This window comes from Balaenoptera borealis, assembly GCF_965194805.1.
Source record: "Balaenoptera borealis genome assembly, chromosome: 5".
Lineage (NCBI taxonomy): Eukaryota > Metazoa > Chordata > Mammalia > Artiodactyla > Balaenopteridae > Balaenoptera > Balaenoptera borealis.
This window is the reverse complement of record NC_138862.1, coordinates 38,991,353-39,019,072: the sequence shown is the minus strand read 5'-3', so window position 1 is coordinate 39,019,072 and position 27,720 is coordinate 38,991,353. Positions and strand designations below refer to the sequence as shown.

General features: G+C 34.5%; 1 protein-coding gene across 5 annotated transcripts in view; it reads right to left on the bottom strand.

The window, feature by feature from the left end:
* Window positions 1-27,720, bottom strand: part of CADM2 (cell adhesion molecule 2) — a 1,026,782-nt gene that overhangs the window by 145,828 nt on the left and 853,234 nt on the right. For all 5 annotated transcript variants that reach the window (XM_082392431.1, XM_082392433.1, XM_082392432.1 and 2 more), the window contains 2 exons: window positions 20,591-20,743; window positions 18,249-18,386 (listed from right to left, as the gene is read on the bottom strand). In XM_082392431.1, coding sequence (XP_082248557.1) covers window positions 18,249-18,386; window positions 20,591-20,743 — 291 coding nt within the window. The remainder of the gene's footprint in view (window positions 1-18,248; window positions 18,387-20,590; window positions 20,744-27,720) is intronic.

Sequence of the window (27,720 nt, the reverse complement as noted above, 5' to 3'; positions counted from 1 at the left end):
GTACATCAAGTTGATTGTGGAGATTTAATCCTCTGCTCTTGAAGCTGCTGGGAGAGATTTCCCTTTCTCTTCTTTGTTCGCACAGGTCCTGGGGTTCAGCTTTGGATTTGGCCCTGCCTCTGCGTGTAGGTTGCCTGAGGGCATCTTTTGGGAAGTCTGAGGTCTTCTGCCAGTGTTCTGTAGTAATTGTTCCTCATGTAGATGTAGTTTTGATGTGTTTGTGGGGAGGAAGGTGATCTACTTTCTTGAAGGTGCCCCCTCAATAATTTAATTAAATTTTAAATGTTTTTTATTAACCGATTGACAGTTATTTTCTGGAAGAGATGAGAAATTACTGCTAAGCTTGCTGCTGAACAATATGACAAAAGTTTTCTATGGCCTTTGAATGCTTTAGACGCCTTCTCTCTCAACTTTGAAAACGTAAAGTCAGCTGGAAGAAGGCAAGGTGGTTGTGAGGTGTAGGAGCGGAGATGGGCAGGAGGAGAAATCTTGCTGCCCAAGCAGAAGCATTAACAAAGGTGCAAAGCAGGACTTTTTACAAATCATCTTTATTTAATATTCAAGGTAAGCAGTTGATTTTATATCTGCTTTAAACTTTCTCCAGACCAAAAATACTGAGGCCATGTCTTACATGGTAGAACTTTAATCTCCACTTTCATTTGTTCACTGGAGGAGACCTCAAAACAAATTCTTGAGGCAAATTTCATTAGTGCCTATGAGTATTCCTTCATATAACTCCAATCTGATAGGGGTAGACTTTTATAAATCCTTTTCATTACATTCCACTTTTATAAGAATGTGCCACTCATAATCCTGATTTGTAAAGCTATGGCTCTACCATTAACTAGCAATACAAAATAATTATTTCACTTGACAAGGAATTTTATTGAAACTCAGTTCTTGTTAATAGATTTCAAAAGCTCAGATGAGTAAAATAACATTTATGGAGGATTGATGAAGGGGTGTTTATGGAGGATTGACTAAGGGGGCATGATTCTCTTTTTCAATTTTTCAGCCAAAGTAGAAGGTTAGAGTTTTTATCAATTTTCTCTTAAATGTTATTCCACAGGTCTATGTTCAGAGGTGCTACAAGGACTCACTGTATGAACCTTGCTGTATTTACCCTATGGCCAAATCATTTCAATATAGACATTTCTGTCTAAAACATGTGAACTCAGAGAGGAATTCTCTTCTCTCTTGACTCTCAGTACCAGGAAATGTTAGATCTCTTTGTACAAATGGTTTGTGAACATAGTAATTAACTGATCATGTCTCTCTTTTTGTACTAGCTAAAGAGTACTAATAAAATTTTGTGATTCACCGCTGGCAAATGCGAAAGTCTTTGTAAGAAGAGTTTGCTTACTGATCTCACTTTAGGTTCCATCTTACATTTCTACATTAATTTAGCTGTTGTATCATATTCAATATCCTTACCTTTTATGTTAATCAGTGTTTTTTGTATTTACACAAATCCTTCTAGAACATGATGAGTTACGAGTCACTCTCCCTCAGAAACACTGGACCTAGTTCAGTCACTGCTTGATGGCTCAGGAAAATTTAAACATCTTAATACAAAATACCTATCAAGATTTAATACCTTAGAAGAGCACTAAGAAGTATATTGCTCAGTTCAGTAGAATCATCCGTAAGGAGCAGAGTCATCTCCTTTGAAAATTACTGAATTAAAGTCTTAGATCACTTTCACCCAAGTGATTAATTAATTCTACATTTAATTATATATTTATATTTATTTAGCTCTGTATTTAGTGGTGTGCACCTAAGAAGAACACCAAGAACTGGTTTGCTCAGTCCAGGAGAGTATCAAGTAAAGAAGAGAGTCACCACCTTTAAAAATTATTAAAGTAAAGTCTTGAGAACACTTTAACCCAAATGATTCACTTATTCTCCATATAATCTCCATGGTACCTTGAGCTCGTACCATGTGTTTGACACCATGCCAGATTCTGCCTGTCAAAAGTTAAATGAAGAAAGGAATCCCAGTCTGGTGAGAGAGACAGATATGCAACTATATTATTTAAATATTTTTAAAACTATTAGCATGTTCAAAATACCAAAGAGAATAATAGTTTAAAGATTAACAATATCAGATAGCATCTCTGAAACTCACCTCATCAGATATCTCTTTTGAAAAAAGTATGGGAGATAGACTATTTAGGAGAAAAATGGTTACTCGGGAGATTAGTTACTAATTGTGATAGCCCAAGAGAGAGATTAGCTTGTTCTCAAGAAAACCTTCTTAATTTTATTATCATGTTCTTTGAATATTCAGTAGCATATGAATATTACTTATTATTTCTGTACCACTAATGTAATGAGCTAAAAAGGAGTTTTTGTCAGTTTCAACAAGGTTTCCCTCTTTCTGACTTACGCAGCTTGTTCATGAGCTGTGAGGTATATCCTGCATAACTTATGGAATTTATCTTGGGCACTTTGGGCTTAGTTTATACCCTATCAATTGTTCATGAATAAAACCCAAAAAGGAAGTAGGGTAGGGAGGAAATATCAGCACTTCCCATATTTAATCCCAGAGCACAATATTTTATTAGACACTCCTTAATATTTTACATCTAACAGAATTACAGTCATAAAATCTAAAAATTATATCAATATGTGAAAATAAGTTTGTAACCCTCTATAGTGTCTGTACTTGATGAATTTGAATTCATGGTGTTTGCCATAACCAGATTTGCCTTTTAAGAGTAAATCCCTCTGCTATGTAATTTCTTTGGTAGACATTTCTTGCCCAGAAATCGCCATGCTCTGTAGCATGTGACTTCAGTAAGATGTGATTAAAACTGAAGAGGTACCTGACCCCCAGTTGCCTAATCTCCAGGGTGGAAAGCATGAAACTTTAACCCCAAACAGAACCAATGTAGTTAACTAGCCTGTTTCAGAATCTCTATCATATACCTTAATGTGATTTAAAACCCTGAAGAGTTCAAAGAAATTGAAGTAAAAACACATGCTTGAGCACACACATGTATACACACGTACACACACACACACAGAGGCACATGTATATCCTACAGCTAATTCTCAGAAAGCCATGATTTAGCCAATCTAATGAGAGAGCATGATTCATGATGTAGAGAAAAGGTGTGCAAAACAGAGGAAGAAGCAGATAGCTGGGTGTACTTATAGACAAAAAGAAGCTAAGTCACTATGAAGCCAGTCAATCAGTGAACTGTTTATATCCAGGGAATAACCTTTATGGCTATAAAGGTTCCGTTGTGCTCCTTTCACTTGGCAATGGTCAGGAAAACCTTACAATAACCTCTTTTCACTTGAGAGTAGGTTGAGTGAACCTCAGTGCCATTAGCCAAACGTTTAGACATGAGAAGTCAACTTTCACTTGTAACTGCTTCTAAGAAAAGATTTTATATTTTGTGCACTACATCCTTAGGCTGAATCAAAAAGATAATACCATGTGACTGGGAAAAAAAAAAAAAAAACCTGACTCTGAGCCTGATGCCTCAGGGTAGTCACTATACTTGTGTAGATTATAATGTCCTTCCTTCTACTGAAGATTGAAAGATTGATTTTCTATTGAAAAAGGTGTTTTATTGTAGGCCCAAAAGATGATAAAAGATGGCAGAAAATTTTTAAAAAGCCCATCCATTAGAGTAAACTCTATAAGAAACTAAAAAATATCTATCCATTTGAGTAAATTCTATAAGCAGCAGGCAAGTGTGACTCCTTTGAAACACCTGTGATGATGCAATTTTCTAGTCATCAAACAATTTATTTTATAAAATCTTGTAGCATTCAGCACATGTAAGAAAAAATAAACCTGCCCCTCATCAACCTCTTGTGAAAATGATTCATTTGCATCAGTAAAACATCTGTAATATAAAATTAGCTTTCTGAATACACTGCTTCTCTCTCTCTCATAGTTTTGTTGATTATTTTTCAACAGGTTATCTTGTTTTCTGAGCAACATATCACTTTTAAATTCCAACTATCCACTGGGATGTTCATAAGGTTCAATACCATTCACATGTTCATAAAATTCATAAATAAATGACTATTTTTTCATTTTTTCTTCTATTATTCTTCTCCCTTCTTATCTCTGATCTCTTTTGGCTTTTATTGATCAAAGAATTAAATAATCATTTTTAGAAAGATCAGATTCATAAATTTCATAAAATATCTTCTTGGGTCCCAGGAAGATCATTTGCTAAAGATAATGGGGACAAGACCTTCTCTCCTCACATGCCACAAAAACCATAAAGAATTGCATTTCCATGAAGAATCTAAAGCTAATGAATGGGAGAGGCATCTTTCTTAGCACATGAAGAAGCCATAAAGTATCTTTTGGAAATAACCTGAGGAGAATTTGAACAGTGATTGAGTCCCTCCATTAGCAGATGTGAGCTAAAAAGCTAGTACATTTGAATATTTATGTTATTATAATCTCAAGATTGTTTTCTGGCTGATGATTTCTGGATGAGTGAGATTTGCACTTGCTTTAACCCTTAAGTTAAAAACGTTGTTTAATAAAGAATGTTACAAGAGACAAGGAAGGACACTACATAATGATCAAGGGACCAATCCAAGAAGAAGATATAACAATTATAAATATATGTGCACCCAACATAGGAGCACTTCAATACATAAGGCAACTGCTAACAGCTATAAAAGAGGAAATCAACAGTAACACAATAATAGTGGGGGACTTTAACACCTCACTTGCACCAATGGACAGATCATCCAAAATGAAAATAAATAAGGAAACAGAAGCTTTAAATGACACAATAGACCAGATAGATTTAATTGATATTTATAGGATATTCCATCCAAAAACAGCAAATTACACTTTCTTCTCAAGTGCACAGGGGAAATTCTCCAGGATAGATCACATCTTGGGTCACAAATCAAGCCTCAGTATATTTAAGAAAACTGAAATCATATCAAGCATCTTTTCTGACCACAACGCTATGAGATTAGAAATGAATTACAGGGAAAAAAACGTAAAAAACACAAACATATGGAGGCTAAACAATACGTTATTAAATAACCAAGAGATCACTGAAGAAATCAAAGAGGAAATCAAAAAATACCTAGAGACAAATGACAATGAAAACACGATGATCCAAAACCTATGGGACACAGCAAAAGCAGTTCTAAGACGGAAGTTTATAGCTATACAAGCCTACCTCAAGAAACAAGAAAAATCTCAAGTAAACAATCTAACCTTAGACCTAAAGGAACTAGAGAAAGAAGAACAAACAAAACCCAAAGTTAGCAGAGGGAAAGAAATCATAAAGATCAGAGCAGAAATAAACGAACCAGAAACAAACAAAACAATAGCAAAGATCAATAAAACTAAAAGCTGGTTCTTTGAGAAGATAAACAAAATTGATAAACCATTAGCCAGACTCATCAAGAAAAAGAGGGACAGGACTCAAATCAATAAAATTAGAAACGAAAAGGAGAAGTTACAACAGACACCGCAGAAATACAAAGCATCCTTAGAGACTACTACAAGCAACTATATGCCAATAAAATGGACAACCTGGAAGAAATGGACAAATTCTTAGAAAGGTATAACCTTCCAAGACTGAACCAGTAAGAAACAGAAAATATGAACAGACCAAACACAAGCAATGAAATTGAAACTGTGATAAAAAATCTTCCAACAAACAAAAGTCCAGGACCAGATGGCTTCACAGGTGAATTCTATCAAACATTTAGAGAAGAGCTAACACCCATCCTTCTCAAACTCTTCCAAAAACTTGCAGAGGAAGGAACACTCCCAAACTCATTCTATGAGGCCACCATCACCCAGATACCAAAACCAGACAAAGATACTACAAAAAAAAGAAAATTACAGACCGATATCACTGATGAATATAGATGCAAAAATCCTCAACAAAATACTAGCAAACAGAATCCAACAACACATTAAAAGGATCATACACCATGATCAAGTGGGATTTATCCCAGGGATGCAGGGATTCTTCAAGATACGCAAATCAATCAATGTGATACACCATATTAACAAACTGAAGAATAAAAACCATATGATCATCTCAATAGATGCAGAAAAAGCTTTTGACAAAATTCAACACTGATTTATGAAAAAAACTCTCCAGAAAGTGGGCATAGAGGGAACCTACCTCAACATAATAAAGGCCATATACGACAAACCCACAGCAAACATCATTCTCAATGGTGAAAAACTGAAAGCATTTCCTCTAAGATCAGGAACGAGACAAGGATGTCCACTCTCACCACTATTATTCAACATAGTTTTGGAAGTCCTAGCCACGGCAATCAGAGAAGAAAAAGAAATAAAAGGAATACAAATTGGAAAAGAAGAAGGAAAACTGTCACTGTTTGCAGATGACATGGTACTATACATAGAGAATCCTAAAAATGCCACCAGAAAACTGCTAGAGCTAATTAATGAATATGGTAAAGTAGCAGGATACAAAGTTAATGCACAGAAATCTCTTGCATTCCTATACACTAATGATGAAAAATCTGAAAGAGAAATTATGGAAACACTCCCATTTACCATTGCAACAAAAAGAATAAAATACCTAGGAATAAACCTACCTAGGGAGACAAAAGACCTGTATGCAGAAAACTATAAGACCCTAATGAAAGAAATTAAAGATGATGCCAACAGATGGAGAGATATACCATGTTCTTGGATTGGAAGAATCAATATTGTGAAAATGACCATACTACCCAAAGCAATCTACAGATTCAATGCAATCCCTATCAAATTACCAATGGCATTTTTTATGGAACTAGAACAAATCATCTTATAATTTGTATGGAGACACAAAAGACCCTGAATAGCCAAAGCAGTCTTGAGGGAAAAAAACGGAGCTGGAGGAATCAGACTCCCTGACTTCAGACTATACTACAAAGCTACAGTAATCAAGACAATATGGTACTGGCACAAAAACAGAAGATCCATAGATCAATGGAACAAGATAGAAAGCCCAGAGATAAACCCATGCACCTATGGTCAACTAATCTATGACAAAGGAGGCAAGGATATACAATGGAGAAAAGACAGTCTCTTCAATAAGTGGTGCTGGGAAAATTGGACAGCTACATGTAAAAGAATGAAATTAGAACACTCCCTAACACCATACACAAAAATAAACTCAAAATGGATTCGAGATCTAAATGTAAGACCAGACACTATAAAACTCTTAGAGGAAAACATAGGAAGAACACTCTTTGACATAAATCACAGCAAGATCTTTTTTGATCCACCTCCTAGAGTAATGGAAATAAAAACAAAAATAAACAAATGGGACCTAATGAAACTTCAAACTTTTGCACAGCAAAAGAAACCATAAACAAGATGAAAAGACAACCCTCAGAATGGGAGAAAATATTTGCAAACAAATCAACGGACAAAGGATTAATCTCCAAAATATATAAACAGCTCACGCAGATCAATATTAAAGAAACAAACAACCCAATCCAAAAATGGGCAGAAGACCTAAATAGACATTTCTCCAAAGAAGACATACAAATGGCCAAGAAGCACATGAAAAGCTGCTCAACATCACTAATTAGAGAAATGCAAATCAAAACTACAATGAGGTATCACCTCACACCAGTTAGAATGGGCATCATCAGAAAATCTACAAACTACAAATGCTGGAGAGGATGTGGAGAAAAGAGTACCCTCTTGCACTGTTGGTGGGAATGTAAATTGATACAGCCACTATGGTGAACAGTATGGAGGTTCCTTTAAAAACTAAAAATAGAATTACCATATGATCCAGCAATCCCACTACTGGGCATATACCCAGAGAAAACTGTAATTCAAAAAGACACATGCACCCGAATGTTCATTGCAGCACTATTTACAATAGCCAGGTCATGGAAGCAACCTAAACGCCCATCGACAGATGAATGGATAAAGAAGTTGTGGTACATATATACAATGGAATATTACTCCACCATAAAAAGGAATGAAATTGAGTCATTTGTTGAGACGTGGATGGATCTAGAGACTGTCATACAGAGTGAAGTAAGTCAGAAAGAGAAAAACAAATATCGTATATTAACGCATGTATGTGGAACCTAGAAAAACGGTACAGATGAACCGGTTTGCAGGGCAGAAGTTGAGACACAGATGTAGAGAACAAACGTATGGACACCAAGGGGGGAAAACCGCGGTGGGGTGGGGATGGTGGTGTGCTGAATTGGGCGATTGCGATTGACATGTATACACTGATTTGTATAAAATTGATGACATAAGAACCTGCAGTATAAAAAATCAAACAAACAAAAACAACTAATACTAAACTTTCTTTGGGTTATTTGTATGGAAATATGTTAATATAAATGTTTCAGATATTACATGAAATTTCTAAAAATCTTCCATGTTCTGGTATAATGTTATAAGTCATAAGTCTAGTTATTACTTTAAAATGTATATCTCAGAAATAACTAAATTTCCTTGTCAATTGCATTATTATGAACTTTCATCAAATCTTTAACCATGGTCATTTTCAGACAGTTCTGGGTGTACTCTGATGCTTTTGCAAAAATGTTCCTATAAAAGGTTTTCATCTTCAAGAAATTCATGGAAAAGACTCTGACAAGTACAGGTTTCTGGTAACTGACTGTACTGCTGAACTGAATGAATAAGCATTTTCAGAACTCTAATGGAAAACTGATGAATTCTTAAAAGTGCTAACAAAAGATCAAGATGAAAAAAAAATTAATTACATGGGACTGAGTGAACTGATGAGGATGATTATAATTTTTGTGACTTTCTGTTTGAATTAAAAAAAAAAATCCCACAAGGACCCAGAGGCAAAAAATATACAAATCAATTTTCACTGCAAAGTAAAGGAGCTGTTATAGTGGAGGATTACTGGACAGAATGTCAATATTATGACATAGTATGAGTGTGTTTCGTGTTTGGTAATTGCAATCATTGTTGCTTTTGTTGTGGTCACCCATTTACAATGCTTGGTGTCAGTTTATTTATCTCTTGTAAAAATAAAATACAGTGTGTGTGTGTGTGTATGTGTGTGTGTGTGTGTGTGTGTGTGTGTGAAAAATAAATAAATAAATAAATAAATAAAAACGTTGATTAAAAACATGAATTAACAACAAAGAAAAACATTATTTTGTTGATAGAATGCTCATTCTTGACAATAAGTGAAATCCAGTCAAAGATTTATACTTACTTATGTCATTATATATACATGCTGGAACTTTTCTTTCCATTCCCACAATAATGTATAACAGCACTGAATTTCTATAGCTAAACTAAATAATTTTTAGCTTTAAAACTAGCAGAATTAATAATCTAAAATATTTTGTCAAAGTGAGTATGGATACATTTTACACTTATTCATGTTCATCCCCTTAAATGTATTATATCATCTTAAAACAAATAAGCAGTCAGACAAAATTAAAACATACTACCATTTAGATAAAAGTATTATTTCTCTACATTTCAAAAACAAAGGCAAAATAACTTTTGCTTCCAGCCTAGCAGAATAACAAAGTTGGATCTACCTCTTATCTGAAAACAAGAGTTTTCAAGATACTGAACCTAACAATAATGGACAGTTATCCCAGAGAGATGGAAAATGAATGAGATGAACCCTAAAATTTGTCCCTGCTTAATGCCTTGAGAGATTTTCTAGACTGTGGTGTGTGAAGGGAAACCCATGCAGACCCTGGTGGCCTCCCCAAGTTATGCTGATGGAGCTGGGTGTCTAAGAAGGCCACAGCAGCTAGAGTTTATAGGGCAGAGTATCAAAAACGAAAGAGCTACACAAAGAGATGACTCCAGACATCTGCAGTGTCCCTCACAGTATTTGGCAAAGTAATTATTGATCGGTGTATCTGTGTGAAGGAAGTGTTTGGGGGTAGGACAAGAACTATCAAAAAGGATTAGAGGAAATAGTACATGATGCTTTCGCAGGCAGGGAATAATGCCTATTCTAACTAACCTGACTGAAAAAAACTCATAATTGGTACCCTGGGCACTCAGAGGATTTTATCTGAGTAATGAGAATTAAGTAATTCTAAGAATAAAAGCTGCTCTGGTCCCACCTAAGAAATTTAAAAGAAGCTCTGAAAGTATTAAACTCTAAACTACTTAACCAGAACAAAGCTTAAGAATACTTATAGGGATAGGAGAACATTCAGTACCAGAAATGTAAAACTAATAATGTCTGGAATCCAATCAAAAAATACTCTGCATTCAAAGAAGCAGGAAAATGCTATCTATAATGAGATCAATCAATCTATCAAAACTGACCTAGAAATAATACAGCTGAGAGAAAGAAAAGACAAGGGCATTGAAAATATAAAATCACTCAAAATACATGCAAAACCTAAAAATATGAAATTTTTGGAAGTAATTCTTTGTGATTTTGGATTAGGCAAAAACATCTTACATATAATACCAAAGCATGATTCAAAAAAGTAAAAAATAATAATACTAAAATTTAAAAGTTGGATTTCATGAAGGAGTACAACCACTTTGAAAAATCGTTTGGAAATGCCTTTAAAAATTAAACATGTGTCTTCTATATGACCCAGCCATTCTGCTCCTAGGCATTTACACAAGAGAAATAAGAGCACAGATACATACAAAGACTTACACCCAAATGTTCATAGCAGCTTTACTGCAATGGCCCCAAACTGTAAACACCACAAATGTCTATCCCCAGATAAATGGATAAACAAATTATAGTACAGATATATATAACAGAATATGAATCAGCAATAGACAGCAACAACCTTTATATATGCAACATGGATGAATCTCAGACTATTCATCCTGAGGGAACTAAATCAAAGAAGAGTATATACTATATGATTTGATTTATATAAAATTCTAGAAAATGTAATCTATAATGACATAAAGTAGAATAGTGGTTTCCTGGAATTGAGATGGGGGGTGGGCAAAGAAGGCCAGGAGGAAGGAATCATGAAGGTGTATGAACAAACTTTTGTAGATGATGAATTTGTTCATTATCTTGATCGTAGTGATGGTCTCATCACCATATACACTTGTGAAATAATACCAAACTGCACACATAAAATATGTGTAGATTGTTTTTTGTCCATTATATCTCAATAAAGTTGCTTTTAAAAACTAAGAAAATTTTAAAAAGTTTCTCAAAGATTTTTGGTGATCATTTGCTTTCATCAGCCGCTCACACTCAGATGAAACAACTGTTTTATCTCTTTCCAGAAAGATGTTTTATGTATCTCATTGTATCTTGAGAGAGTCTTGAGGTAATACACTCAACAGCATTTAGAAAACCCCAAGTTGTATGTACACACACACACACACACACACACCTCATTTACAGGTATTACTAATGCTATTTCTTTTTCTCATTTAATACGGGGTCCAGCATGATTCAGATTTAAATGGCAAGGACACTTTCAAAGAGGTAAGTTTAAATAAAAGAACTCAAAAAATCATTGATATATGGTATATACTCTGTAAGTTTAAACACTAACACTTTTAATTAATCCTTATCACACGTGATACAGGAGCTTTAAGCTCAGGGCACACAAATATCTCCTTTTTATTTTCTTTTGTGTTTAGCTCGAGAGAATTCACCATCTCTGTATTACATGTTAGTATTTCACTTATTTAAATTAAGGCTCTGTGCAACTGACATTAAATGAAGTATTAGGCCAAAACTAGTTTTACAACACCAGGGAGAATATTTAAATTAAATATATAATTACTGTTTCTCAAAGTAGATTCCACAAAGTTCAATGCAAGAAACACAAAACAAATTTTAAAAATCATATGGCCAAAGAATACTGCTAAGATGTTGTCTAACAGAAATTTGCATTAATTCTCAGAAATGTTAAAGCACTAAAGTGCATTTTGATTTAGTTTTAGAGAATCTCCCTCTAAGAATAGATTCATAAAGGACATAGAATATCGAGTCATTTTCTAAACGTATTAGATTAGGACCTCCTCTCTTTCTTTCTTTGAATATCTATTAATACTTGGCTTACTGGTCTCTAATTCTATGCATTCTCAAACTATAGTGAGCCTAAGCATCAACCGAGGTACTTAATAAATATTAGGACTTCTAGGCTTGACAGCCAGAAATTCTGACTTTAAAGGTCTACATTGAGACCAGGAATCTTCACTTTTCTAACTAGTACCTCAGGTGATTCTAATCCGAGGCTACCTTTTAAGAAACACAACATTCAGAAATTCACTCTCAAGTTTCCAAATGCTGAAAAATTATTTACTAAGTAGCTTATAGTACAATTATACTATATTTAGCCAACTTGAAAATGAGCTGCTGCATTATTTTTGATTAACACTAAAGTGTATGTGAAGAGTCCTGTTCACACAGGGCAACACAGCTAAAGTCAGCTTAAGCTTGATGGTCCAACATCTGAAACAAACAATGTATACTAAGTAAATAACACTTGTAGAATACAGGCAATACTATTAGGCACTGACAAGCTTCAGTGACTCCCCACAAAGTCAGGCTTTGATGAATATGCAGGTTACTACATAGCATGATTCTCAGGGTCAGAAGGAAGTACTGAGGGGGTTTCTGTTGGGAGTGTGCTGCACAAATAAAGGGTGATAACTATTTATAGAGGCTAAAACTAAAAATGTCCTTCGTAAGAGATGATAGACCTTTGTGTTATCAGAATCCCTTTCTTAATCATAAGTCACCTAACTCCAAAAGCCTGCCAAGTTTAACTTTTAGATTCTACCAATATATAGTTACTTCAACCTCAAAGAATAAACATATTATCATTTATTTCTGAACTAATTTCTCCTAATGCCTTTCTTATTTCCACATGTTCACTAACCAAGTTGTGTTGGCACCCAAATTGTGTTGTCTTTGACCCTTGTTTTTGCTCCATCTCCCAGACTCATTCACCAAGTTCACCTGAAATTTGTCTTCTCTTTTAAATCCATCCATTTAAAAAAATGCCATTTCATCCATTAGTTCAGGGCCTTACTAATTCATGTTTGAAAGGTCCCTTAAATATTCTTCCAGCCTTCAGCTTTCTTCCCCAATTCAAGTGCTGGGTCTTAGAATTGGAATATTCAAGCTCATTCTTTGTCAGATGTGTGACTATGAGAAATCATTCTGCCTTTCTGGATCTCAGTTTCCTGTTACTGGTGCATAATAAATGATTAAAAGCTTAGTGTCCTAAAGCAACATGCATTTATTATCTCACAATTTCAATGGATTAAGAGTCCAGATAGGGCTTATCCTGGTCCTCTTCTCAGTGTCACCAGGCTGAAATCATGGTGTTGGCTGAGGCTGTGATTCCCATCTAGGTTTTAGAGTCCTCTACAAACTCACTGATTGTTGGCAAATTTACCTCCTTGACGTTGTATGTCCGAGGTCCCCATTTTCTCACTAGCTGCCACTCAGGAACAGCTTTCAGCTCCTAGAGGTCACCCACAGCTCTTTGTCACATGGCCCCTATAGACAGTACACACATGGCTATTTGCTTTCTTCCAGGCCAGGAGGAGGATGTCTGGCTCTTTATTCTTTTATAAAAACTTCACCTCATTATGTCAGGTTTCCCTTAGCAATCTCCCTTTGCTGAACTCAAAAGGGATCCATAATTATATCTGTAAAATCCCTTTTGCCATGTAAGGTAACATGATCAACATGATCAAGGCAGTGATATCACATATATTCTCAAGTCCTTCCTACACTCCAGGGGAAAAGATTATACAAAAATGTGGGTCATTGAGGGTTCTCATAGAATTCTGCCTAACACATTCATGTAAAAGCTAGTTGGCTGGAAAAGAAAATCTTAAGATTTTATGATGATAACTGCTCAAACTACAAGTTACTAAACTTATACATGGAATGGAAAGTTTATACAAGTTCTCAGGACACTGATAGATTTAGGAAGGCAATACACATTTTTTCCTTACACTAAATGGCAAAATTTCCAACTTCCTAGCTACACAGAAGATTAAAAGCTACAGTGAAACCCCCTGCAGTTTTGAATACAGAGCTGCCCACAGGCACCAAAGGGATTTCTGAGTCAGACTCATCGGGAGGAAAAAGGAGAGTTAGATGAAAATTATGATTATTCATTCCACTGTTTAAAGCGTATAGAAGAAAGTGTTTCACCACTGCCTACAGAATAAATTCCAAACTCCTTAATCTGGAGTAAAAGATCTTCCATGACTTAACTGGCCCCTACCTTCCCGTTTATCTCTCATGTCTGTATCAAACAGAAAATTTCAGTTCCTTCAAACAATCACATGCTTTTACTCTGCATAAACACATGGTTTCTTTCTTTAGAATGATCTACCACCTACTTTTACCCACAACCCATATAGTGAATTCCATTCATCGTTTAAGATCCACTTATTCATTTAACATATACTTACTGAGTACTCTCATTCATCAATGAACTCTCGTCTTTCCCTCTGCCACAAAGTAGGGCACATCTCTGTTTCTTGTTTTGTACAAAAACTGTAGCCAGTTCATATGTCTGTTACTATACTTGTTAGAGCTTATGTTTACATGTCCATCCCCCAAAAGTGAATACCTTAAAGAAATAATTCTGTTTTGGTTATATTTCTAGGACTAATTCAGGGATTGTTACAACTCACCAATCATGGTTTGCTCAAGATAGTAATAATAATGATAACAATAATAATAATATCTAAAATATATTCAGTGATTCCTTATACTGTGAAAACACTTTATACATATTGGCTTGTATGAAATCCTTGCAATAGCACTTTGAGGCAAGCTTTATAATCCTCATTTATTAGATGAGAAAACTAAAGTTCAGAGACAGAGGCAAGACTTCGATATGTTACTGATACTTGTCAACGTTAAGTTCTCTATACACCAGTGTGGTCCCCAGGCAGGAGCACCCTCACCACTCACCAGTTCAACACACTGCTAAATATATACGTTCTCGGTTTCCAACCCAGATCTACTCAATCAGAAAATCTGGGGTCAGGCCCCTATAATCTGAGTTTTAACAGACCCTGGAGGTGATGATGATGCCTGCTAAAGATTGAGAACCATGCTGTATAATCTAACATGGAAATACCATGGCCAAGAAAATGTGATCAGCTAGGACTATGAAACAACTCTCTCCCAGAAACTTGGTGATTAAATTCATATGTTAGATAATAATGGAGAAAAAAATGTACAGAACAATGACTCCTCCTGAAATCAGAAGTCACTTTGAAAGCCCCTACCTCTATCATACAGAGTCTGAAACTTAACACAGTGTCAATATGCTGAACTGGCCAGTGCTTAGTCAAAACATATGGAAAATAATACTTTCCCTTGACTGTAATAACTACTTTGGGATTTACATAATGTTACATTCCTCTTTATAGGAAAGTACTCCTCATAGCTGGTTTTATCACCCCAAAGGCATTTTAAACTTCTCCAGGTCAAGGTTCTTGTTTTCTTCATTTGGATATTCACTCATGCACCATAGAATGCTGTATAATTGGGACACATTTTAACAATTTCTTATCGAATTGAATTTAACTGGATTTGATTAGCCTATCTTTTCCAATTCCTTACACTAGGGAGTGTCTTTTTAAAAAATCTCAAGTGATATTATAGTAAAAATTGTTACATGATAATAGGAAGTCAAATTTTGATTTCTGAAAAGACAAGAGTGCAAGATAAGGATAGAACACTCCTTTCAGTGATGTGTATCTGCTGAGGGATTTTAGAGCAAACTTTCACTTCACATGTATAGAGCACAGCAATAGTAATGAGCGCGCATTCTGTATAGAGTACTAAATACAGCATATTTGCCTATACACCTATAAAAACATTTTAGAGAACTCAGGAAGTTCACCATATCATTGTAAAGACAAACTATGTAAACATGCAAAATAAGAGTTATAAACAAATAAAGAGCTATATAGATGAATGCAAGTGTAGGAATAATAAATGCTCTATTAATGGCCATGCATTGAAGAGCACAGAAAAAACAAAGCTTCACTACTTCTGAATAGAACACAGAACCAAATGCTGATTCTGTATATGGTTTTCTCTTGATTTTCATTCTAGTCTTGATTCAGATGATTTTAAAGTATGGTGTTTATAAGATCAAAATTTCATGTTTTTACATATAAACAAAAGTCCCCTCTCTACCTAGTTTATGAATAAATCTGGCATTCAGAGCAGAAGCCAAATTTGTCAAAAATTAAGATATTTTATAAAAATATTTGTAATGAAAACATTATGCGTTTCTCATAAGGCTACAATGTTAAAAACAATCAACCAATATTAATGACTAGTATGTTAGTCTCTGACCTCCCTGAGAATATGTTTATCCAAAACACAAATAAAATGGTAAGGAATTAAGAGAAACTAACTCACTCACTAACTAACTAATTATGTCAGAATTCAGAAAGAGATGCATGTAGGTAATAAAACAATTTAACCGAAGGAGAGTATTTAAGAAGAACATTCTAACATAAACCAAGCCTTTCACATAGAAAACCATCTGATTTGTAAGAATTCACTGCCAGGAGCTTTCTTATAGGCCAAGGAAATCGGATTTTAAACTTATCCTCCAGGTTAGGACTTTCAATCAGAAGTGCTTAAGCAGAAAAAGTGGCTGGATTAGACCCTTGTCATAGTAAGATAACTCTGGATGCAGTGTAGAGGGTCCATTTAGAAAAGCTCCAACCAAGACTAGACATTTAACACACTAACCTAAACAAATATATACTAAAGGCAGAATTAGAATGGATGGTACTGAGCCCTGGCAGAATATAAGAGCAAGTTTAACTCAGCAAAGTGAGTATCTAACTTGTGAAATGGGTGCTTGTACTTCTCCAAAGTTAGTCCAATAAAATGTATTGATTAGAAGTTCTAAAGTAAAGGTAGTAATTATGGATAAATTACAGATAGTTCCTTGTTTTGGGAAAAAATATAAAAAGAGAAAGTAATTAAAATAGAAAAGAGGTAGAATAATTGTATGGATTGTAAACCCATAACTTCTTAGTAATATAGGCAATTCTACCTGTTGGGCCTCCATGCCTAAGTAAGATACTTGAATTACAAGTTAAAATAACCAGAATGGTTTGCATCAACCTATCTCCTAGAAGGTTACCTTGAGAATAATACATATTACTATATAAATAGGAAAATTTTTTAACAAGCATAATAGATGATTCTTATATTCGGGTTTTAATGTACATGTGATGTCAGGTCCAAGATTTCTGTACGTGGGGTACAAAAACCACTACCAGACTTACTAGCCATCTCCTCTATAAACTTCTTAATCCACCCTAAAAAAGTGTGTGTGTGCACGTGTGTGTTTAAGTGTATCAAGTAAGAGCAGAATTATGCTGAATATTTACATTTCTGTGCATTTTTACTGAGACAAGCACATTATTTTACCCTGTGTGAGAACTACTGAAAAACAGATTTATTGATATTTAGCTAGTTTTATTCTCAAAACTTTGTATTTTCAGAACCAACAAGTTGAAGAAATAATTCATGGAGTTTCTCTGTCTATAATCTAAATACTATAGATGAGCTCTAAAATAATCATATCTAACATGAACACTTAGCCCTTGCTATTGCCAAGTACAAATCTGTGTGTTTTTTATATATTAACTTATTTATTTCTCCAAGTTTCCCACTAGATATATATCATTTTTTAAAAGATTTATTATTTATCTATTTATTAATTTAATCTATTTTTGGCGGCGTAAGGTCTTAGTTGCCGCGCACAGACTCTTCCTTGAGGCATGCTAAACATTCGTTGCGGCGCGCGGGCTTCTCTCTAGTGGTGTGCGGGTTTTCTCTTCTCTAGTTGTGGTGCACACGCTCCAGGGCGTGTGGGCTCTGCAGTTTGGGGCACGCAGGCTCTCTAGTTGAGGCGCTCGAGCTCAGTAGGTGTGGTGCATGGGCTCAGTTGCCCTGTGGCATGTGGGATCGTAGTTCCCTGACCAGGGATCAAACCCACGTCCCCTGCATTATAAGGTGGATTCTTTACCACTGGACCACCAGGAAAGTCTCTAGATGTATATCATTTTAAAACTGTTTTACATAAGAGAAAAATGGGGCACACAGAGATGATATTAACATACCTTGTAAAATTACCTAATTTAAGGTAAATCTGGTTCAAATTACACTTAATCAGAAAGTGACTGTGGTTTGAAAAGGAAAATGTAAAATGCCCTGAATCTAACACTTCACACTAATTTCAGCACATTAATTTTGATTTGGAGACCTTTCCCCTTTCCTTACCTTTAATCTCTTTGTCATTTTTGAACCATCTTATATCAGCTGCAGGTTTACTACCAGATGTTTTACAAGTCAGCTGCATCAAGTCTCCCTCCATAACTGGGGATGAAAATCCGCTAATTTGAGGCTTCTCAGGAACACCTGAAATTTAAGCAAATGAATGAAGTAAACATTAATCTCCAGGGTTGATTTGTTCTTACGACTATTACTTTCACAAACAAAGCTAAACTGGGTGTTTAACTGACAATAACTTCAATCAAGAATAATAAACCAAAACATAATAATAGTAAACTGCTATATAATAAAATAAATGACAAAATATATAAAAAATATATAGCGAGATATATATACACATACATACAAACACATATGTGTGTCTGTGTAAATATGCATATGTGTGTGTATATTATCCAGAAAGCATTTAAAATGCGTTTAGTTAAAGTAGTTTTTTTAAATTAAATTTTACCTGCAGAAATACTCTTTGTAATCTTAAAAACAACCGTATTTTAAGATTTATTACCAGTGTGGGGATTTAAGAAGGTAGATTGTTTGCATTGGGTAAAAAAAAATCCACAAAGCATATTTCTTCATTCTTTAGCAAACTGTGATTTAACCAAAATAGCACATTTCATTCCTGATTTCAGAATTCTTAAAGCTTAAAAAATATTGTTATCCTCTGTGTACCTTTTTCTAGAAAATGCATTTTGGAATAAGGGATTCATTAATAATTGCAACTATACTTATTTTTCTGATTCTTCTAAAGTAGAGAATGTCTCTTGATGTCATTTGTGTTAGAAATGTAACTGCAGTTTTGTGGAGCATGATATGTATTACTTTTAATGCTAGTTAATGCTAGCTACTTATTACCTTTTCTAGTCCAAATCATCCAATGAATAAGCAGATAACTAATATTCAGAGATAGACATTGATGATTTAAATAATAGAACATTACACATTTTGGAGGCAATAATATTCTGCTGTCATGACAGAGGTTTATTAAAATTTCTTCTAAAAGTATTCAATAATAAAGGCAGACTGAAAGTTTCTTTATTGTACTATTTAATTCAGTTTGAAAAGAATAAAATGTAAAAATGTTGGAAGGCACCAATAAAAGAAATACAAACTAAAACAACAACAAGAACAACAAAGATAAATGACAGATCAACATACTCCACTAGCTGGCTAGCTTTTTTTTTTTTTTTCGTTCACCTTCATATAGCTTTTAAAAAAAAAAAAAAATGTCACATCACCATTTAATAAACTGAAATTAGCCACTTTCGTATTTCTTGGGGTCTCAAGTTGGCTCTCTGCAGAACAATACATTAATTTTAGGCAGCTGCTATCCTGAGATACTCCATTTAGTGGGTGTATTTTGTCCTTAATGGCAAACTTGTGAAGATTTTTATACAATAGTCCCAGTGGGACTTGCAAAGAAACATATTTCATATCCTATGCACAAAACCAATTCACTAGCAGGATTAACTTTAATATTCTCACCCAAAAGAACAGCATGCATTAGTTCGTTTAAATGCAGTGTTATGCCTTTATCTATCAAAAAAGGAAGGCAAGCTAGGGGCAAAAAAAAAAAAAAATCAATCTTTAAATTCCTCTAACTTGTTCAGTACACAGGTGTGTTTCAATGAACTCCAGCAATTTCAGCTGATTGGGCCACTGACGTCTGTGGAATCACAGAGAGCTGTGAGCTGCAAGCTTATTTCCTCAGAAACTCTATGAATGTATTGCTTTTTGGTGTCACTATAACCTTTAGAAAAATGGCCCGATACTTAGAGAATAAAAAAACAAAGAAGCTACAAGCTGCATGCGCAAGCGACATTATGTACTTCATTTAGTAATCTAGAAAACTACAAAGCTAAAAGGCAAGAAGACAAACAGAAATGTTAGGGTCATTTAAATACACTAAAATACACAAATGGTCATATTTGGAAGCCAATAGATATTAAGGAAGATCCCATTAGGTGACTGATGATGAGGTGGAGGAGCATCTGATAGACACATTGAATTCATTATGTTCATTATTCTATCACTTTATAAAAGGATTACCATGTATACAATATAGAGATGATTAGACACAAAGGAATTCAGTTGAAAATCAAGAAACCTGGTGTCTATTGCTGGCTAAGAAACAAAATGGCTGTTTGCTCTTGGGAAGTCATACAAATCTTTACACCTCTCTTTATCTATTTATAAAATGGGGGAAATGACTAAGTGATTTTTTAATGCTTTTTGATGATCCTCAAAGTGTAGATTTGTTATTGAATCATGTTGCTGTAGCTGTACACATCTCTCTGGCTTGTGATCACATGGTGTTAGTCCCTTGCACTTACCCAGAACAGTGAGATAGGCCTTGGAAGTTTTGACAGGCATTGTAAATAAAGAACAGGTGTACTGTCCTTCATCAGAGAGAGAGACATCACTGACGCTGATACTCAGTTCATGCCAGGAAGCCCGAACCAGCTCGATCCTATTGTCCCTTAAAGCTGGAAAAAGAAAATACTGAAAATGTGAATAACAACATTAGGAAAAGTCACTACCGTTAGACTACATATTTTTAGCACAACACAATAAACATTTTCTTTGGCCATATGTCTAAATCTGGTTTCCTGAAACGTTCTAAAGGAAGGTTTAAATATATTGAAATATTTTATCAGATTTAAAAATCAAAGTAGAATTAAATGTTCCTTAATGTTCTGAGAAATAACTTTTTAATTAAATGATTGCATCTAGTAAGTACAATACCTTGGATGAGGTAGATATTGATGGTGATAAAAATGGCTTTCCTTCACAAAGTCTTTCATGAGTTGTCAGTACCAAGAAAAGCTATAAACAAAAAGGTTCACTTCTATGCCCAGATAAATTTGGGAAAACTATGACTGCTCAGTTCCTTCTAGGAAACCAACAATGAACCTTAGCATATTGAAAGTTCTCTGCAGTAGAGACACCTGTTAAACTTTTTTAAAATCAGAGCTAACTTTCAGCTGAAAAGCACCTGTAGTGTACCTGATGTTAAATTTGCTCTGACTGGTTGGTGCCTCTGCTGTACTGTCTGTTAAATACTTTTAATATATTCTTTGGTTCAAACCACCTTTTCTATCACAGAACACCTGTTTTCACAGATCTTTTAGCATCTTGGTTATTTATGCTTCTTTTAAATCATTTTGGGAAAAGCATTAAAAAACTTAAATATCACTATATGCTCCACTAAGGACAGCTATAAAACCAGGAATGAAGCAAGAGGTGACTAAAGGAGTACTCTGAAAGGTAGAAAGAGGAAAGGGGACTGGTTAGGGATACCAGAACCTAAGGAATAACACAGTGTCTCTCTAACCAATTGTAAAAGGCATTTGAGTCCCGGCTTCTTCCAACCATAACCTAGCAACAGAAGGTGGCCTAGGTAGACTCATTTTTATCGCAGAGCAAATGGGATTCCAACCAAGAACTTCGGGAGGGACTGGGCCACCCCCAAGGGGAATCAGTCGGGAGCATCACTGTCATGGAAAGCAATCTCTTTCTCCATTGGGCTGGAGACTCCCCTTCCCTACTGAGAGACAATGGTCAATGGGGCAGCACAGGCAGTAGGTCAATCTTTCTATAACAATTACCCAGCCCTTGAAGTGATCTTTGACGAGCTAAAGAACCATTTATCCCACCTAGAGCCATCAGGAAGCCTTGCTTCCTTAGGTGGCACCAGTAGGGATCAGTACAACTCCCGGTGGAAACAGACAACTCAAAGTGACCAAATAGCACCACAAAGGCTCTGAAAATTAAATTGTTGGTGGAACCATAGCCCACAAATGTAAGCCAGGACCTGTGTGCTGAACCTATATAGATGATGTAAATAGTATCCAGAGTCTCCTAACACAATAACCAAAATGTCCAGCATGTGATAAAAAAAGAATTACTGGTCACACCAAATACCAGGCAAAACATAACTTGAATGAGAAAAAATAATCCACAGATGCTAATACTGAGTTGAAATGGATGTTAGAATTATCTGACAGAGAATTTAAAGCCATCATAAAATTACTTTAACAAGCAATTACTAATTATCTTGAAACAAATACAAAATAGAAAATCTCAGCAAACTAAAGAAGTTATTTAAAAAAAGAACCAAAGGAAAGTATAGAAGTCAAAAATACAACAACCAAAATAAAAACTCACTGGATTGGATAAATAGTACAATGAGACAACAGAGGATAGAATCAGTGAACTTAAGGACAGACCAATACAAGTCACTGGATCTGAACAAGAGAGAGAAAACAGATTGGAAAACCAATCAAAAACACAAAAAATCAGAATCTTGCGGACCTGTGGGACAATAACAAAATATCCAACATTGGTACCATATAAGTCCCAAAAGAAGAGAAAGAGAGTGGGGCGGAAAGAATTTAAGAAATAATGGTCAAAAACTTCACAAATCAGGCAAAAGAAATAAACGTACAAAATCAAGAAGAGGAGCAAACTCAAACAGGATAAACCCCAAAAGGTCCATATCAAGATACAGTGAAATGAAACTCCTGAAATCCAAAGACAAAGGAAAAAAATCTTAAGAGCAGCCAGAGAGAAAGACATATTACCTATAAGAAAACACCATTTCAAATGACAATATATGACCTCGTTTGAAATTATGGAGGTCAGAGGCAGTGGCACGTTTTTCAAGTGCTGAAAGAAAAGAACTGTTGATCGTGAATTCTTATCCAGTGAAACCAACGTTCAGGAATCAAGGGGAAATAAATATATTTTCAGAAGGAGGAAAACTAAGAACATGTTTCTCTAGCAGATCCGTCTTAAAGAAAAGTTAAAGTTCTTCAAACAGAAAAGAAGAAATTTTGAAACATCAAGAAGGAAGAACAAGTGAGAGAACAAAAAATATGGGTAAATACAATATAGACTACTCTGCTACATTTTCCTGACTATATGATGGTTAAAACAAAAATTATACCATCAGCTGATGCAGTGTTCAACATGTAAAGAAGGAATAGTCAAAACAAATAAAAAGTGTCAGGGCAAAAGGACCTAATGGAAGAAAGGTTTCCATACTTTACCAGAAGTGGTAAAACTGGTAGACTGTGCTAAGTCGTATATGTATAGCATTTCAATACCTGGAGCAACTACTAAGAAAATATACAAAGTGATACATTCAAAAACTCTATAGATAAATTAAGATGAAATCCTTTTATATAGTGTCTTGAAATAACTAAAATTATAGAGATGGAGAAAAGATTAGTTCTTACCAACGGTTAAGGTTAGTAAGGGGTGGAGGGGAGTGGGAGTGATATGAGTGTGGTTATAAAACTACAGCACAAAGGATCCTTGTGGTAATAGAACCGCTTTGCATCTTGACTGTGGTGATGGATACATTAACCTACATATGTAATGAAACTGGATAAAACCAAACGCACACACATACACACACACACACACAAACGAGTACATGTAAAACCGGTGAAACTCAAATAAGATTGGTGGACTATGTCAATGTCTATTTTCTAGCTGTGATATCTTTCCAAGATGTTATTTGGGTAGAGGGTACATGGATGTCTTTGTATTATTTCTCACAACTGGGTATGAATCTACAATAATAACTCAGCTTAAAATATTTCATGCACATTAGATGGAATGGGGAAATGGTTTTGATATCAAAGCTTGAAACTCATTATATACATTTGCCACAGAGTAAGAGGGGGATCCCAAGTGCCATATATTCTTAAATTGCCTATACCTTTCCTCTGTGCTTTGTGAGAGGAGCAGGGAATTAAAAAATATATTTGGTAAAATTCTAAATTTTCATGATTTTAAATATACTTTAAAAATCATCCTCCCACTTACTCAATAACACAAACCTGAATGGTTATAGTCCATCTATTACCATTCTTTGTTACCTCTCATTTCATAAGGAGACATACACTTGCAAGCATTTTCAAAACTGATTTTTACTGACTATAAAAATTAAGGAAGACTGATTACAATTGTGTTTGCAACTCCACTAGGTTACAGCAGACTTTTTATAAAAATGTCTATTTTGTACTCTATCTCCTACACTCCCTATTATATATGCCTTGTTCAGTTGCTAGAGGAAAACAGGGAGACACAGATTTGTCATTTCCCCAATAGGACCTCATGCTATACCAACCACTTTTCAAAGGTATGATTTTATTTTAAAAAATATTTATCACATATTTCTTGGTTTTTTATAAAAAGGAAGTCTCCAAAAGGGAAAACCTCAGGTTCCTGCAATGATACTGTGTGGGTAAAACATGTTATTCACCCCCTGTGTTCAATTTCATTTCTTCTAACACAGGTCACACTGACAGAGAGACAGAGCTTACAATTTTCAGTGAATCTTGGCAAAAGGAATTTAACTCTCTTTTAGTCAGACTATTTTATGGAAACTATATATTATATATATATAAACTATATAACTACATAATATCACCGAAGTCAAAATGAATTACTCAATGCATACAAATAGAAAGTGTTCATATTTAAACCATTTGTGTGGAGTAATGCTAAAAGCACTGACTTTGGTATCAGAAGATCTGCTTTAGGCACTTATATGAGGTCAGGTTTCCTGTGGATAATAATTCCTGAATCATTTCCATCTTTGCATTATGAGAACTATGGTATCATGTTGTATGTAAAGTGATTTAAACAAATGTGCAATGATATATTAAAATATTTTAGGTTTGGAATCCTGATGAGAACCTAAATATTTAAAGTCTGAAATGTCTCGATTCAGCTTACCAAATCATATAATTTTTTGAGTTGTTTTATAATTACTACCAGGTTTGACTAAAAATTAGGCTCTGAAAAGTAGAATACATGTATTTTAATGTAAGCTCTGTCATTGGTTAGCCATATGAATAGGTAAGTCACTTATCGTGTACCCCAGTCTGCTGAGTGTTAGGTGGAGATAATAACAATTGAGTGAAAGTATAAGGTATATGGTTTAGAGAAATGAAATACATAAATAGATATTCAAAACCTGAAAACATATTCCCAAAAGGGAAGAAAGTCACACAATTAGCAAAGGGATTATTTATTGTATAAATTTCCTTGATAATTCATTTGTCAAAAGCAAAGAGCTGCCTAAGGAAATTTTTATTGGACTGAACATTTTATTTTATTTTATTTTATTTTAGTAGCTATAAACATTTTTTATTATAGAGAAGTTAAGTGATTTCAAGATCGGAAAGTGTCCACTGTATTTGGACGGTGTCGGTGAGTGTGGCTATATCATGAGAGGGTTGCTAAGAAGGAACCAGATTGCACTCTTGGATGAGAAGAGTAGGAGACAGTCCAGGGTCAGAAGGAAGGGAGGCTGTTTTTCTGGAAGGAAGAGACTGAATCATATTTATAGGCTCAAAAGAAAGGGGATCAATAAAGGCATGAAAAATAGAAATGGCATCTCTGGTACAGATATCTTCAGGGCCTGTTCTCCTAGCAGCACCTCCCCACTTCCCCCCTCACCAGAGAAATCCCTTTGGACTGAACATTTTAAACAAACCTTACATCCACAGCATTTATCTTTTCAAGTTTGTAAATACTTATGATGTCATCTGCAGTTCTCTTTATCACAGCATTTTAAGTATGAAAGAAAAAAAGGAAACCTTTTAAAGTCCAAAGAGGGGTGAAATATAACGCAATGGATTCCCTGTGAGCAGGATCCTTGTCTTGCTCATCTCAGCTCCCTGCATCCCAACTATATCTGCACAGCAAGTTTTCAGTGAATGACTATTGAATTGAAACCGAGAGCCAAACTGTCTGTATATGATAAGAGCAGAGTGAAAAAGAACTGAATTAGGAAGTCCTCTTTGATACATCCCCCATGGGAGAAAAGCCCCCAAAACAAGAAAAAAAGTGTCTTGTTTAGACACTGTTGAGCATAAAAGACCTAGAAACATCATGCTGCAAATTTTTTTTTTTAAAAGTGATCGTTCATTGAACAATTATTTGAAATACTGAATGAGTGATCTCTGAAGCTACTGTTGTGTTACCTTATGGTTTCCAAATGAACACAAAAGGTAGTAGAGACTCAGAAATAATCCATACTTTCTACAGAGTAAGTTGCATATATTTATAGTGAACCTAAGAAGAAGAATCGTAACATTGTCGGTTGCAGTGAATTCAATCTTTAAAACAAAAGTGCTTTCGTTTGAGCACACAGAATGTTCATGATTATCTAAATATCTTTTAAAAAAATAAAACCTCAAACATTTCATTGAAAGAAACAGATTTTCAACATTACTCTAGGAATAACTGAAGAGAACAAATGAGCACGTGGAATAAAAGAATGAAAGGTAATTCTTCACACACCATAGAGATTAAAATGAGCTAATGAGTTAAAAGTAGGTTACTCTGAGGCCACACCTCATCAGCTATTAGGTGCCTGCCACCCACTGGTGAGGTGATTTAACAGTTCAAAACGCTGAACTCTAGAGAATTTAATCTTAGCTGCAAATAAGAAGCACTGACCAATGAGTAAGAATCAATTAAACAGTGCTTAACACTGGATAAAAATTATTTTCCCAATATATCATTGGTTCTAAATAGTTCATCAATCATACAAATGCATATTTGGGATTCATGCTGGGTAAAATAAAAATTCCTAAGATGATTACTTGGAGAATTTTACACACATTTTATACTGATTTCTAACAAAAGTTACTGGCATAGTTAATAAGTTGTATATTAATTAGTTTTAAACCAAATTAACTTAATAACATTAGTACTACTGAATTTATCTGACATTATTCATTTAAGAACCTAATAGCAATTTGTATACACAAAATTGTATACAAATTGTATACACTTGCATTAATAGTTTTCCTTTCTTAAGTGTTGTGATCTTTATAAAGGTGATCACATACTTCTTGCCAGAAACATTTTCAAATATGTCTAAGTTGGTTTCCAGTGAGTAATAATTTATGTCACACTTTAGGGTGCTTAAATAAAGATAAAAAACATATTTCATTATGTAATCATTTTAAGAGACTATTAAAATGCAGCAAATAACAACATCATTGTTTTTGCATTTTTTCTAGTTCACCTATTTGACCTAAAACTTTCCCAGATCAGGATTATATCTCTTTATATTTACATTTATTTTTATAAATATTTATATTTATACTGTCTACAAGGCTTTACACATATCATGATACATGTAGATGTCCATTAAATTTTATTGGATTAAATTTAATAGGTGGGTCATCAGTCTTTTATATATAATAATAGTCTATAATTGTACATATTAACATCATTTTAGAAAATTCCATATATTAAGTGAATATTATATGCTGAATGATTTTTATTATTATAATTCACTATATTTTACAGACAAGTACTAAAGGAAAAACCTACATCAAGATGATAGACGTCATTTCAAGTGTCATCCTGGCTACTTAAATTCTCAATGTCAGCATGTTTCCAAGAGCATACCATCCTACTACACTCACAG